General features: G+C 41.4%; 1 protein-coding gene across 4 annotated transcripts in view; it reads right to left on the bottom strand.

The window, feature by feature from the left end:
- The window catches only part of FAM53A (family with sequence similarity 53 member A), a 112,162-nt gene that overhangs the window by 76,019 nt on the left and 19,681 nt on the right, over window positions 1-16,462 (bottom strand). For 3 of the 4 annotated variants that reach the window (XM_043972782.1, XM_043972781.1, XM_043972784.1), the window contains one exon: window positions 7,455-7,708. In XM_043972782.1, the coding sequence (XP_043828717.1) occupies window positions 7,455-7,571 (117 nt within the window). In that variant the 5' untranslated portion in view covers window positions 7,572-7,708. Of the gene's footprint in view, window positions 1-7,454; window positions 7,709-8,981; window positions 9,005-16,462 lie in introns of those variants that run through there. The other variant, XM_043972783.1, reaches the window with a different exon arrangement.

Raw genomic sequence — 16,462 nt, 5'->3', positions numbered from 1 at the left:
TCAAAACTTCACAGAAGTCCATACTCACTGTGAATGGCGAAGTGATGTTGTGGAGTAGAAAGAGTCCTCTGTGTAGAGCTAAAAGCCTGGTTCGAGTCCCAGATGTATTACTTCATGGGTGACATCTTGGACCACAGCCAGCTACAGGCCAGTGCTGGGAGGCTGGGGAGGATTGCGACCTCTGTTCGGAGGTCAGGCTGGCCACCTTTCAAAGGAGTCCAAACCACACCAACTATATCTGGAAGACTTTGGGACTATCCAAAAAAGGAAGATAGCCTGAGACAACACTTGTATTGATTGTTTATAGGCCATTCTGTGATCTGTCTTTTCTGAATTGATTTACAGGCTCCTATGAGTCTATTCTATTTTCTGCACTATCTGTGAAACAAAAGAAAAGTCCTCTTATAAATCTCCCCACAAAAAGCTGCCTGTTCTTGGCGCCTTTGTGTCCTCATCTCACACACACTTTGAGCGTATCCCAACCCAAAGCTCTGACCCAGGCTATCTTCTCACCCTACACTTTCTTTTGGTGGCCTCCTCGGCACCAATGAGTCCAATGATCAATTGATTCAGCCCTAGCTTCTTTCCCGAGCTTCAGTCTCTCATCACCAAATACCTATTTGACATTTCAAAACAGATATTCTATAGCCATCTTGAACCTGGCATCTCCAAAACGGTCCTCACTCTCTTTCCCTTCAAATCTACTGCTCTTCCGAGCTTCTCTCTTTCTGCTGAAGGCATAATCTCCCCTCCAAGTCAGGCAGGTTCACAATCCCGGAACCGTTTCTGACCTACACTCCTCCTCACCCCACATCCAAACAGTTGCCTGATCTTGACCCCTCTACCCCCACCACATGTCTGCCTAAATCCCCTTCCTCGATTCAGAGTCATCAACTAACCTCACTCAGGCCCTCAGCACCTCTTGCGTGGACTACCACAAGGACCTGCTAACTGGTCTCCCCCCATTCCAAATGTTCCCTCAGATTCAGCATCCCAGCGCCCATTTCCATGCTTTCCTTGCCCAGCACACACTCCTCTGGAGGTCTCCATGTGGCTATCCCACCTCATTACCCTATATGCTTTGGGAAGGTGGGGTCTCCATCCCCCTTGCCCCACACAGAATGTAAGCTCCTCAAAGGCAGTGCTTTTTCTGCCTCTAAGGCTAGGCCCTGCACACAGTTGGCACAAACTATATTTGTTAAATTGAATATTCAAATTTTAGCAGCATGAGAGCAGAGACTCTCTTCCTGCTCAGTATACATCAAGTCACATCAAGTAGATGCTTTAATAAGTTGGCTGAAAATTTAAAAAAAAAAGTTTGTTGAACTGATCTAAATGTTAATATCTAGTCCAATTTAAAAAACAACAAACCAACCTACTCCAATGTTTATCATACCAAGTGTTGTTCATTAGTAAGGGCTACAACTGAGACACTATCAGACTATGTCAGAGCATATCAACCCTGGTATAAATGGAGAACCTTCTGAACAAACTCAATTCTCACACCCTTTCACTTCTCACCCACCAATAACTACCTCCCAGGAGCCCATTTTATACAGGCCCCAAAGCACCATGGTGATCACTAACCAGACAAGACTCAATTCCAACAAGCTGAAGAGAGGCAACAACAACTTCTGAGACAAGTGGTGATACGCATCAGAATATGGACAATGGTGTCCATCCTAGCAGATCCAGGTTTTGTGGCGTCAGCTCAGGACCCTGCACTAAATTCATTTGTGAAGAACGATGGCAGGGATAGCAAATACAGTCAGCGGCTAGGCCACTTCAGTATCAATACGCTAACCCCAAAAACAAAGTCGAAAATTATGCAGCTGCCATTTACCAATTCAAAAAAGGTTAATGGCAGGACCAGTCTTTACTGTGGAACTGCAAGCATTTCCTATTTGTCCACAAAGTATCTACATGATGAAGTTAGCAGAGGGGCAGAAGGAAGGTCAGTTAGGTTTCTTTTTCATTTTTTTTCACTTTTTTTCATTTGTTCCTTCAGTGGTACATAAGCCACAAATAGAAGTCCCATCATGCCTGTCTTACGGAAAAACTCTGCTAACAGTGTACTTAAACTGCTGTAAGCAGTCATTCCTAGCTTCCACAAAGGCCTTCTGGCTCCAAACACTGTTGGGCTTTTTGAAAGAGCATCCAAAGACACAAATCCTCCTCCTCCTCCTCCTGCTCTTCAAACTCCACATATCAAGCATAGCTCAAAATTATTTCTGAATCACGGTAAGCACGGATTCAAACAACAGCAGAACTGTGTTTGGTCATAAAAGGCAGGGGGCCGGGTATGCAGAATGGCAAAGTAATAAGGAAGGATTTTTTCAAGTACACTGGAACTTCTTCTCTATGCCAATGAACAGTGACCTTCAGTGTGCTGCCGGAGGCCCGCCCCCTTGGGAGGGTGCCATTGCTCCAACATAGTTTTGGAACTCTTCTCTTGGAACAGCTTTTCAGAGCCAGTTTACAAGCCACCCGGAAAGTCTGTAACATTATTTTACAGTTACAACTTGTATGTTGAATGGGGGATAGCACAAAAGCCCTCGGTTTTATTCCGAGCCTCATGATGAACCACAGAGCTTGGTAATTCTCACTACTTCTATGCTTTATTTAATTTATTAAAAATGGCCCAAGTGCAACTCACATCCACGTATCTCACAAGGCTTGTAAAAAAGATTTTGCCTCAAAATGCTTCAACTTCAACCTGTGAGGCTGAATGTATTTGGGTGGGATTGCTCTATCAGAATATCTTTTGTACAAAGAAGCTCAAGGCATCACAAAATCATTTCATTTTAGACCTGAAAGGGAGCTTAGTAATAATCTAGGCCAACCCTTTCATTTTACAGATTAGGAAACAAACTCAGGCCGAGACATGAAGCAACTTTTCTAAGGTCGTGTCTGTAGCTAATTAGCCGGAGAGTCAGAACTAGAGCACGGGCCTGAATTCCCGGCCAGCAGTCCTTCTACAACGTTCTAGGCTACTCCGCTGTTTGTAATAACTCGCTGCACTGCTCTCAAGTTTACAAGGCGGTCGTGCTGTCCTCATTCTGAAGCTCACAGTCGGACCTTTAACAAATGTCAGTAGCAGGCCTTACGGCTAGGTCTCCTGACACCGGATCCAGAGTTCATTTCACGGAGAGGCTAACACAGCCCTTGTATGTGGAGAAGAACAAGGAGCTTAGCTGAAATCACCAGTGTGCGATATTAACCACTGCTCTGAGGCCGAGGATCAGCATCTTCTTTGGTCAGAATACACAGCCCTAGAGGAACAGCAGAGGTCGCCAGGCAGAAGACCTTTGTTCAAGCAAGTGCTAGAAGGACCTTAGAAGTCACTGACTCCAAGCCCCTTCCCACACTCTCCTACAACAACTCCAACAAGTGACCCTCCAAGCCTCAAATTAGAGACCCCCAGGGGCAATACAGCGGCTTTTTCTACTCTGGACAATTTTCATTCTTACAATGTCAAATTTCTAGAAATGTTGAAGATGGTATAAAAATGTCACATATTTATATATTTCAGGTGTTCTAAAATGTCAGAGACCTTTACAAACGTAGAGTTGCTTTAGAAATAAGGCCTCTGTGCAATTTGGAATTATGCCCAAAGGGCGATAAAGCTGTGTATACCCTTTGACCCAGCAATACCACTTTTGGGTCTTTTTCCCAAAGAAATCATGGAAAGGGGAAAGGGACCTACATGTACAAAAATATTTATAGCTGCTCTTTACGTGGTGGCAAGGAATTGGAAGTTGAGGGGGTGACCATCAATTGGGGAATGGCTGGACAGGTTGTGGTATATGAATACAATGGAATACTATTGTGTTGTAAGAAATGATGAGCAGGAAGAGTTCAGAGAAACCTGGAGGGTCTTGCGTGAGCTGATGATGAGTGAGATGAGCAGAACCAGAAGAACACTGTACACAGTATCATCAACATTGAGTGTTGATCTACTGTGATGGACTATATTCTTCTCACCAATGCAATGGCACAGAAGAGTTCCAGGGAACTCATGATAGAAGAGGATCTCCAAATCCAAGGAAAAAAAAAAAAAAAAGAACCGTGGAGTATAGAGGCTGATTGAACCATACTATTTCTTTTGGTTTTGATGCTGTTGTTTTTTTCTATTTTGAGGTTTTCCATCATTGCTCTGATTTTTTCTCTTATAACATGACTAATGCAGAAATAGGATTAATGTTATTATGTGTGTGTATATATATAACCTATAACAGATTACCTGCTGTCTAGGGGAGCGGGGAGGGAGGGGAGGGAGGGGAGGGAGGGAGAAAAATTGTATATATATAACCTATAACAGATTACCTGCTGTCTAGGGGAGCGGGGAGGGAGGGGAGGGAGGGGAGGGAGGGAGAAAAATCTGAAATTGTAAAGCTTGTATAAACAAAAGTTGAGAACTATCTTTACATGTAACGGAAAAAAATAAAATACTTTATTAATTTAAAAAAAAAAAGAAAGAAGGCCTCTGCGACTTTTTTCTCTCTCCACAGTGCCATTTGGAGGACTCCTTTTACTATTCCCTTCAAAAAACGAAGCAGCTCTACAGAGAAAGAGAGCAAGCATGAGGACGGACGGATGGACGCCAGTTCCCTCAAAGTCCTGAAGAAACAGCAAACTCAGCAGGGAAACTAAACTCCGTCACGTGAGCAAAGAACACAGGACAGGCCCAGTGGGACTCTGTGAGACAGGAATAACGATATCTGCCCCGCCTGGCCAATCTCACAAGATGGGAAAGATCAAATGAGTCAAAAAAAGGGCTACATAAATTCAAGCTTTCATTGCATCAGCAGCCTTGGGTAGTCTGACTTCAAGCAGATACTTATTGTTTGTTTTGTTTTGTTTGTTTTTGCGGGGCAATGAGGGTTAAGTGACTTGCCCAGGGTCACACAGCTAGTAAGCATCAAGTATCTGAGGCTACATTTGAACTCAGGTCCTCCTGAATCTAGGGCTGGTGCTTTATCCACTGTGCCACCTAGCTGCCCCCACCCCAGATACTTATTAAGAGTATCTTTGACCTTCTGGCCCCACACTTCCACGCTAGCCATTCGCCTGGGCTGCTAGACATCAACAATCAATTTTGTTTTGGGGGGATGAAAGAGGAAGAAGAGACTTTAAGTACATAAGTAGTTATATAGCCCCTACTCCATGCTTTATGCTAATGCTTTCCAAATATGATCTCACTGGATACTCACAACAGCTCCACAAGGTGGGCATTATTATTGCCCCCATTTTAAAGGTAAGAAAACTGAGGCACAGAGGTTTAGTGACTGGCCCAGGGCCACCCAGCTAAGAAGCACTTGAGGCGAGACTAGAGTTCAGACCTTCCTGACTCTTGGCCAGGTGGAGAAGCCTCAGGCCTTACCACCTGCCCTGCCTCTACACTGCAGTGTCCCACCCAGCACAGGACTCAGGGTCTGGCCATAACCAATCCTTACCCCGCCAGACTTCTTTGATGTGCTGTCTCTTCTACCTCAAGAACAAGGTCCTGGAGAGCAGGGACCCAAGCCTTTTCCACTTGTGTTCTGGGGCTCTTGGCACAGAGCAGGCGCATAATGAATGCTCTCCCCCACTCATGAGGAGACGCTAGCATAAAATACTACTGAAAACAAGCCAAAGTCCCTATCCCTAACCTGTAAGGGAAGGGTGACAGATCAGTTTTCTTCCTTGGTTTCTAGGGCTTCTGGCATGTGCCTTTTAGGGGCAACTTAGAAATCTAATAAGGGAGGTGCTAAGAGCCTGCATGGGACAGGGAATGACAATGACAACAAAACTGGGAAGAGCTTTGCTACGAGGCGCAATGACTAAGAGGGGAGCAGACGGCACCCATACTTAACAGAAGGGGCAGTATCCTAAATGATCCCCAAGTGATCTATTTGGCTTTGGTCTATCAATAATCCTGCCACACTGATGTGTCTTTTTTTTTTTTTTAATGATAAGGATGACACTTCTTTGTGGTCTAAGAATGTGCTAAGTAGAAGAAAAAGGTACATCTGGTTATTAAAAATTTTAAACAGATAAGTCACAAAATGGATTCTACTTGGAAAGAAAAAAAATCAAATATTGGCCCTTCCTGTGGCTTTGCAAACCCCATATACTTTGAGGCCTTTAATCCTAGTCAGTTCCAAGGAGGTCTTGGCCACCCAGCAATGACATTCTAGTACCTTGAGAAAAGAAGACAAAGATAATACCATTCTCCATGTTTCCTTATTCCCCTGGAGGAAAAAAATGGAGTGTGCAAATGCATATTTGTGTATGTGTACACACACACACACACACACACACACACACACACACACACACACACACACCATGTGCTTTTTAATAGTTTACCCTAATCCACAAGTATCACCTTCTTCATTCTTGTTCAAATGACAAGATTTCACTGAAGAGGCAGTGCTGAGAGATGACAGACACCAATATATTCTCCCTGCATTTGAAGAAGCATGACAGTGGGAAGGAGGCTGCTCTGAATGCTCTACGTACACCCCATGGTTCACATCTTGACCTGGCGTGCAGACTTCTCCTTCCCTCTCTGCTCAACAGTTTTCTTAATTTAATTAAAAGAAAAAATGGTCATTTGCATTTGAAAGTTGTCAATGCTAAAAAATTAAATATTGAACTATTAAGATTATACATCTCAAAATTCTTAATTTCTGAACATCTAAAATCCATGTAAATGTCCAGCTCTCCTATAATCCCTCTTACTTTATGGTTCAGACTAGATTATCTCTATTCCACTCAATCACCTGGTGCATCTTGTACCTCTGACTGCAAAAAATAAATAAATCTCAGTTTATTTTTGTATTTCGTTTTGAGGAACTAAAGTCATTTGCATATTTCAAGATGCTTCTAGAACAAAGGGATCTTCCACCTCAGGGAAAAAGAAAAACCTGCCCTGGGAACGAGGCACACAAACCTATTTCCCAAAATCAAAGTCCAAGATCACCAAATGTTAAAGCTAAAAGGAATGTGAGAAGATCATCTGGTCCAAATTATTTTTATTATTAAGGAAACTAGAGGTCCAAAATGTGAAGTGAATTGCCCCAAGTCTATCAGCTAATAACAAGCAGCAGAACCCAGACTTCAAATAAAAACCAAAATCTAACAAAAAGGTATGTGATGTTATGTAGCATCACTACAACAATTTCCATCTGGATGCTACTGTCCCAAATGTCAATCAGTAAGCATTAATTAAACACCTACTATGTACCAGGCATGAGGGTGAGTTCTAGAGATACAAAGAAACCAAAGACAAACTCTGCTCTCAAAGAACTCACAGCCTAAAGGGGGAAGGAGATAACATGAAAATAGTATGTACAAACAAGATGCATGTAGCATAAATTGGAGATAATCAAAGACAGAAGGCACTGGAATTTTAGATAGCTAAATAGCTAGAGATGATAGAAATAGAGATGCATGTAGTAGATACTTACCAGGTTAATATTGTATGTTTTACAGGTGAGATCATCCAAGCTCTGGTTCTGTAACTTTTCTGTTATTAGTGTTACCATGGTAGGGGTCCCTTTTCCACTGCTCACACTGACAAGCATCGGTGCTCCTCTGTGTCCCACTTCACAAATCTCGGGCCATCGCTGGATCTACTCTAGTCAGTCTCAAGACTTATACTTCCATTTTATAGATGAAGAGTTTACTTCGAAGATGCTTTCAAGGGTTCATGCCTACTTTTCTGTAAAGAAAAATGACCACATCTAAGTAACCATATACATTATTATCTTAGGTCATTTAGCTACACATAGCATCATATCGATAAAATGCTTTAAACACCATTTTTTAGTTGTTTAACTTAAACATCCTATGATATGGGACAGTATCCTCTTTTTTTTGGAAGGAGAAATTAAGGCATTACTTGAAAAAGTTTAAATTGACAATTTAACAAGGGAGCAAATGGCAATGACCAGAATTAATCACTCAACACACTAAACTACATAGCCTCACTTCTTACAAGTTAAGATTTATACCAATTTTACTATCCTTAACTATTTAAGATTTCAGATTATAAATCAATGATATGACCCCTAAAAATATATTGATTCCTCCTCCTTCCAAGAAAGGCTACTCTTAAAATCACCATATCAGCAATTATCTTTTTTTGCAAGATCCAAGGACAAAAATATTTCACAAGCTCCCTTCTTTCCTTAATTTTTGTGCTTTTTTCAAAGCCATCTACATTCATGGTATTAGGCGGTAAGGTAGCATTTAAATCCTCCAGTATATATAAAAAAAAGTGGCAGCATTTGCCTCATACAAGATTCTTAGTTTCTAAAGAGCTCGAAAAAGGTTCCCCTTCCAAAAAGCTAGTGAAGGTTGTAGAACTTTGTGGGGGGGGGGCGGGGCAGGGCAATGAGGGTTAAGTGACTTGCCCAGGGTCACACAGCTAGTAAGTGTCAAGTGTCTGAGGCCAAGTTTGAACTCAGGTCCTCCTGACTCCAGGGCTGGTGCTTTATCCACTACAACACCTAGCTGCCCCTGGAACTCCTTTCAATCAGAAGTCAAGATGTTAGGACATAGGTGAGCATGTTTCCATCTTTCAGTTCTCTTCAGTAGTGGAAATGAAAACTCTGATGTAAAAAAAAAGAATATCAATAAAAACTTACTTTAAAAAAATTTTTAGGGCAGCTGGATGGTGCAGTGGATAAAGCACCGGCCCTGGATTAAGGAAGACCTGAGTTCAAACCTGGCCTCAGATACTTGACACTTACTAGCTGTGTGACCCTGGGCAAGTCACTTAACCCTCATTGTCCCACAAAAAAAAAAAACAAAAACAAAAAAACACAACTGCTACCTTAGCTTCTCTCAGAGAAGAACAAATATTGTAAGGAAATGCTGAGTGGTTAGATAGGCCAAAACAAATTTTACATTTAATAACTCCAGTTATATTTCTAGCCATAGATTTAAACTAAAGCTCTAAAGCCTTAAACTCCATCTAGTATCTTTCTCACCTGCAAACTTGTTGAGCATTCTTTCCAATCCACCAAAATCAGTGATGTTAAAATAAGAGCACCACCCTATGCTTGACCCCTGCCAAAACTTCATACTCTGTGCTACCATTTCATATGACATTCTATTTGGATAGTACCTGAAAACTCACCTGGTCTAATGCCCCACCCAATGCACAAATCTAAACATCACTCCTCAGTCGTATAGCCTTAGTTCCCTCAGCAACAACTTACTGTTAAGTTAGCAATTACAGGTAAAGCTACCTAGTTTTCAAATTGGATTGCCTTACAACGATAATGGCAATTAACATAAATTTTATCATTTATTTGTTTATTTATGTGTATATGTATATGTATCCATCAAAGTGCACAGAAATAACAAGAAAGTTAAAATTTACAAGAGTGGGCAACAGAGAGGTCTGTTCCCATGGGCAAATATACTCTAGAAGGCTCAAGAGAAAGGAGAGATATTCATTTAATGGAATCAAGGTTGTACATAAACTCCCTATTTTATGGCTTTCTGCTTACTCATAATTTTCTAGTTTTTGTTTTTTTGTTTTTTGGAAGAGGGGCAAAAGAAACTCTGAAATTAAATATTCCCCATTACTGGCAAAAGTCAGAGGGTTGTTGTTGATGGGACTCCTAGACTGGGTAGAGGACTGAAAGAGCTGACCTAATTCATGAATGGAGTTCATAATATACTATTAAATGAATATACCTTCATAGAGAAAACAAATTAGTTACCCTGAAATGGAAGAAGTAAACCCTAAAAAGACAAATTTATGGTATAGTAAGTAATGGCTTACCATGTTTGTAAATATGTCTAATAGGTTCTTTGGTAAAATGTTAAATACAAATATTTGTTCAATTTCTTCTTTTATTTTCTTTAGTTTCAAGTTTGTATTTTATTTTAATGAACTTTAATATATTTTCAGCATGTTAGTCAACTATGAGAAGCTAATTTTAAAAACTGATGATATAAATGGTTAATTCCTCAAATAACCATCTAAAACTTTTAAACCATAACATTAACACAGATTAGTTTCACAACATATACTTCTAGATGGTGAATTTAAAAGAAAAGAATATATTCCTAGTTCCCTTAATTTGAGTTTTTAGACAATTTTCAAAGACCCCACCCAAGAGACCTAAAATTTAAGTTACTCAAAATACAGAAGTATGGTCACTCTACCTACACTTCCAACTCTTCCCCCAAATCATTAAATCCAATTTTTGAATAAACTTCCAAAAATGTACAAATTCCTTAAAACTCTGGTGACTTATTTGTATCTGCCTCAAAGACTGTCCTATTCGAAACACTACTGTTGAGTATGCTAACTTTCCAGAGCTATCAGTTCTAAAAAAATAGAAAAAGACTTTGCCAGAGTGAATTTGATTGGGGGAGGGAGGAGGGGAAGGCAAAGGATATTGCTATATAAATGCAAACAAATCTTTAAAAACAGGATCAATTCAATGAGAAGCATTGTGTCATCATGGATAAAGGCCCAGCCTTGGAATCAAATGGAACGACCTGAATTTACTTCCTCCTTGAGATATACAATTGCTACATGGCCATGGAGAAGCCACATAATCTCAGTGGCACCAAACAATTCTAAAACCAACTAATTCATGGACAAGCTAACAATTTGCTCTGGTGAAGAGAATTTCCACACTGGGAACTTCCATCTGATAATATCCTAGATCCCAACAAAGCAAGAGAGAATTCAAAAAATAAATCTATTGTTAAAGGCAGATGATTCTATATTTCCCTTTGCAACAAGTGAGAGTTGCAGGGAAGAAAACAAATGAACACAAAAAGATCTAAAACAAGGAGCAAAAAAACTTTTTCTGCTGTTCTCACCAAATACCTGCTCAGAGGCAGTGATGACAGGCAGTAATTCTGCAATTCTGATTTGCCAAGAAAGCAGAGGAAGAAAGAGATAAGGAAACAGACTGTCCTCTTTTTGTTAAAGGGATAGGAGACTAGACACAGGTGCAGAATGTTGCACACACCATCAGAAACTGTAGTGTTTTGTTGGTGTTGCTATTTTGTAACGAGAAAGTAGATCAGGAAATAACTCTCATATAAAATACTTTAAAGGGGGCAGAGGAAGAAAGAGGGGGGATTCCTAGGAGTTTCCCATGAGGCTAGGCTGCAAAGCTCCTCTGGATCCTAACCCTCAGGAAGGTTAAGACAGAAAGTTACAGTTTAAAGGTTGTATCAAGGTCGAAAATATGGAAGAAAAATGAATGACAAACAAAATGCTTGGTTCTCTATCCCTATCCCAAGATAATCCTCAACAAACGAACAAAAACCCTCAATTTTACTTTGTGAATTAACCAGTGAAAAAACTAGAAGATAAATTTTAAAGGCATGAAAAATAACACTCCCTTCTCAGAAGCTATCTAGAAATTGTCCTTATACACCATTCCTAGCAGTGAGGCACTTAACTGGTTTATAAATTATAAAATCCTGGAATTAGAGACCTAGTTCAGATGCCAACCCATGTACACCTAAGGGCAAGAGGAGGGAGAAAAGCTGATGCTAAATAAGCCTGACCTTTAGGCTGAGGACCAAAAAGGAAGAAAAGAGTCAGAAAACATTCCCCCACCCCTTGAAAACAGGCTATTCTACCCTAAAAGTCACACACCCTTACACTGTGCCTGAAAGTATTCATGTGAAACATTTCTTCCAGAAACAAACCATATTATTAATTTGTACAAAAGAAGTTCTAGCACCTCAGAGAAGATCCCAATCGTCCAACATTCCTGTGTCCCTTTCCACTGTGTTAGTTCCATGTTCTAGCAAAGTCCTTTCTTCCAGCCCAGGCCAAGGCCAGGACTCCCAGGCCCTTGATCTGAGGAATTTCTGCCTGTGTTTAATTTGAAGGCCTGGCCCCTTGCGGTCTGGGTACTTGAGAAATTGTGCAAAGACTCAAACAATTCTTTTCAAGAAAAAAATGGAAGCGAGCTATGATTCTATGACTATTCCTATGTCACCTTGCCTAGAAGCAAAGGCATAGATTACCTCAAGGTCTCTCTCAGTCTCCAAATCCAGAACAAGTCAAGGTCTTAAAAACTACTTTTCAAATGAAAGTGCGTTTTTCCAATACTGCCCCCCATGCTCCCCTTTCTCCCTAATGTTTTTAGTTACCAAGATTGCTCAGAGAGCCTCGTTAATGACTTTCCTGACGTTCCTTGCACAAAAAGCAGAATCAGAGGGCTTTATTCACTTTTTTTTTTTAAGTGAGGCAATGGGGGTTAAGTGACTTGCCCAGGTTCACACAGCTAGTAAGTGTCAAGTGTCTGCAGCCGGATTTGAACTCAGGTACTCCTGACTCCAGGGCCGGTGCTCTATCCACTGCACCACCTAGCTGCCCCTTTATTCACTTTTGTTTGTTTTGGTTTTGGGGTTTGGGGTTTTTTTTAGCGAGGCAATTGGGGTTAAGTGACTTGCCCAGGGTCACACAGCTACTAAGTGTTAAGTGTCTGAGGCCAGATTTGAACTCAGGTACTCCTGACTCTAGGGCCGGTGCTCTATCCACTGCACCACCTAGCTGCCCCCCCTTTATTCACTTTTAAGGAGACTTCTCAAAGCCCACAGTCTTCATAATCAACATCTAACACACTAGTTGATTAAATAGCAAAGTTTTTCTGTGAAAGAACTTTAAGTACTCATAGAGAACCCCCTGAAATGGGGGAGCCCCGCAAGAAGGCATTTAGTGCCCCAAAAGTAGCCAACAAATCTCAATTCAATCGAGCCATTTTCATTTTTAATTCATCTGACTGTATCCTCATTCACAAGTACCAGCTATTCTATATAACAAGTGTTATACAGGATCCACTATCCTCAACGTGATTTTAAAACTTCTTAAATGTCAAACAATGTACCAAAAAAGTTTGTATTTTATGTTGCTATTAGCAATTTTTCATATCCAACTTAACTGTTCCCTTTCAACAGAAAGCAATGATATGTATATTAAAAAAATGAAAGGGGAAATAAAAGTGGTATAAGAACAAAGCTAGTTTACTACTGAATGACTATGAAACACGAATTTACAGAGCTACGAGATAAGTAACACAAACCAACACAAGCAAACATACCAACACAACTGCTTGCTTTCCTTTCTAATTCAAAAAGGACCCCAAGGTACACATAGTTCTCTCACAGACACACCTATCACTGCCATCCGCCAGTCTGCCAGGGCTCACTCCATGACCCAAGTCACTGCCATACACAAAGCAGGTGTTTGCTCAGGCAAGAAGTACAGTTTGAACGAGTATCTGACAGGGGCTCCCATGCTGGATCCCACTCTTGCTAGGCAGGCACGTGCCCCAGGAAAAGTATCTCACTGGCCTTCCATTTGCAGACCTATATGATGGGGAGAAGGAGTGCTGAACACCCTACTATCCAAGGTGCTATTTATTACCCACAGGTAAGGCCTTTCCTAGGAGAGGTGTCACTGGGTCCTGGAAATACACCTTACCCCAGCCTTTTGCTGAGAGCAAAGTCAGAAATCTAACCTTCGTTTACAAATCCTGGTCACTTATTCATTCAAATATGTATCAAATACCTACTTACCTATAAGTAAGTACTTAATAAGCTAAGAAACTAGGTCCAATCTACTACTTATTGTGTCTGTGACTATTGTTAAGTCACGACCCCTCTGGGGCTCAGTTTCCTTTCTGTAAGATGGGGATGGAGATAGACTAATGACATATATATAGACATATATAGACATATATATATATGGCCAAGCCTATTTCTAAATTTGTGATCCTAGGATCCCTAAGAGTCTACCCCTTCCCTCGCTAAAATATAAATACAACATATGGAGTTTCTTAATACCTTATTCCAGTTGGGGTAATATAAAGAAACAGTGGATAAGTTGCATTCATGAGGGGGTGGGGGGAAAGAAAAGGGAATTAGCATTTATTAAACACCTACTATGTGCTAGGCATTTGCCCACATACAACTACCAAGTATCTGAGGCTAGATTTGAACTCAGGTCTGACTCCTGGCCCAGTGCTCTCTCCACCTAGGCACTGTGCTAAGTGCTTTCCAATTATTATTTCATTTGATTCTGTCAACTACCCTGGGAGGTAGGTACTATTATTATCCCCATTTTACAGATGAGGAAATTGAAGCAAAGGGAGGTTAAGTGACTTCCCCTGGGGTCATACAGCTAGTAAGTATCTAAGTCCGAATTTGAACTCATAGCTTCTTGACTCCAGGACCAGCTCCATTCACTGTGCTACCCTTAAATGTTTATCAACCTCAGAAATTAAATTATCACCAGATAAAAAGTGATAACCTACTAACAAATACAATGATACGCATACAGTAAAACCCGAGGCAACAAGAATATGCCAAGTTTCTCCAGGCCGTTTCAGAAAAAATTCCTTCAGTTTCTCAGACTTAGTGACAGGCAGTTCAAACATGAAAATTCTGTGGAAAATACAAAGTCCTTTGGCTTTTTGGTTCTAGGTAAAGAGCATAATGTGAAACAACTGTGAGCCTCGAAGGCAAACCAAGACTTTGGGGCACTTGTGCATCTCGAGGAAACACCCAAGTGGCAGCCACCATGCTGGGAGGACAGTAATGGCACAGCAAAGTCTCAATGTTTCATCATTACCTTTCAGTGCTAATAGGTAACAGATGGCAAGTTACACCAGTTCTCCCATGGGAGCAAAGTCTGCTGGAGGAATTTCACTTTCTGGAATTCACTAAGATTGGGAATGGAGGTTCAGCTAAAACCTTCGAAGCTGAGACCACTTCCCCTGGAGAGCCACCTTCAGAGAGCCACCTTCAGGGACTTGGCTTTGTTCTTACCTAACACTCCACAAAGTCCCATAAAGTGAGATATAAATGCATGCCTCCACCATGGTATCAACAAGACAGGTTTTACAGGGTTCCGGAGAAAAGCAAAAATGCCCTCCACCTCCACTTGCTAATAAGCCCATCAAGACTAAGACCGCTTTACCTAGTTTATTCTCCAGAATAAGTCCTAGAAACTGGATAGAAACATGATCTAGAAAAAAGTGAGGCTGTTTAAGGGTGGGGAGAAAGAAAAGAAAAACCACTTAGCTCCCGTTACATGTGCATTTAAAAGCTTTCTGTCTTTCAGGTCCACAAATGGGCACGCAACTACCTCACCTCTGCCTTGCAGAATCCAGGCTTCCTACAAAGGCTGAGCCCAACTGCTATCTCCTGAATAAGATTGTTGTTCAATTGTTTCAGTTGTGTCCAACTGCCGGTGACTCCTTCTGGGGTTTCCTTGACAGAGATCCTGGATGCAATGTGGTTTGCCATTTCCTTCTCCAGCTCATTTTACAGATGAGAAAACTGAGGCAAAGAGGGCTAAAGGACTTTGCCCAGGATCATACAGCTAGTAAGTGTCTGAGACCAGATTTGAACTCAGGTCCTCCTGAATCCAAGAATGGTGTTCTACCCACTCAGCCACCTAGCTGTCCCGTCTGTTTAATTCAAAAGGTTCAAGTTGTCTAATATGCAACTTATTTGGAAACAATGAAGTTTAAGTCTTACCAGGCTAAAACCAAAGAAATAAACAAACTCTTACGAGCATCTCTCATATCAACAGTTACCTTGGTATCCATAAAACCTAGAAATAAAACAGCTCTAAACCCACCTTTCCCTAAACATGGAAGCTGAAAAGCTCTACATTCATTAGTACCCTGAAGTTTAGGCTTTCAGTCTAATGACAGTCACTTCTAATATCTCTAAAATATTGCCTAAGTGCCACTAGAGAGTTATAATAAACAAACTGACCCCTGTGCTTGGGGGGAGGGAGTGGTTACGGCCTGGGCTGACAGGGACGGCTTCAGGAAGCTGGCACGTGAGGTGGGTCATCAGGGACAGTTAGGAGGCCTGATGAGGGAGGCGCAGTGCACAGAGCACCATGTGCACAAAGGCAAAGAAAGCCCGCTGAGCATTTGGGAGGCTGGTAAGGGCTCAGTGTGGTCTGAGTGTGGTGTACATGGAGGTGAGTAATAGGAGAAAAGTCATTAACTATTACTGGGTTGAGGTTTGACCTGAGCTCTAGGCAATGACGAGCAGCACTCTGTCAGACTTAGAAAAAGGATCAGAAAAGCCTATGTGAAAGGGCAGGAGTCAGAAGATCTAGGTTCTCATCCCACCCAACGTGGCTTTGGGCAAATCACTTCCCCTCACTTAGGTACCAGGGAAGCCAAGTCAGATTATCTCTAAACCCTGTTATTTGTAAGGAGGTTGTTGCAATAATCTAATCCGATGATCTCCAAAGTGAGGTGGGCTGTCATCTGCCCCCAAAGACTGTGGAACCAATCATCAAGGGGCAGCAAGATGGGACACTTTTCACTCTCCCTACAATCCTGGCTCTTCTCCAACACAAGCCCACTTCTCCTTATCCTCCAACACTCCCCCAACTCTATCCCTCCTTCTTCTGTCCCGAAAGCTCTGCCCTTCCAAACCAGGCATCAAGACA

This window comes from Dromiciops gliroides, chromosome 6, assembly GCF_019393635.1.
Source record: "Dromiciops gliroides isolate mDroGli1 chromosome 6, mDroGli1.pri, whole genome shotgun sequence".
Lineage (NCBI taxonomy): Eukaryota > Metazoa > Chordata > Mammalia > Microbiotheria > Microbiotheriidae > Dromiciops > Dromiciops gliroides.
Note: the sequence above shows the minus strand (reverse complement) of the source record. Positions and strands in the feature narration are given on the sequence as shown.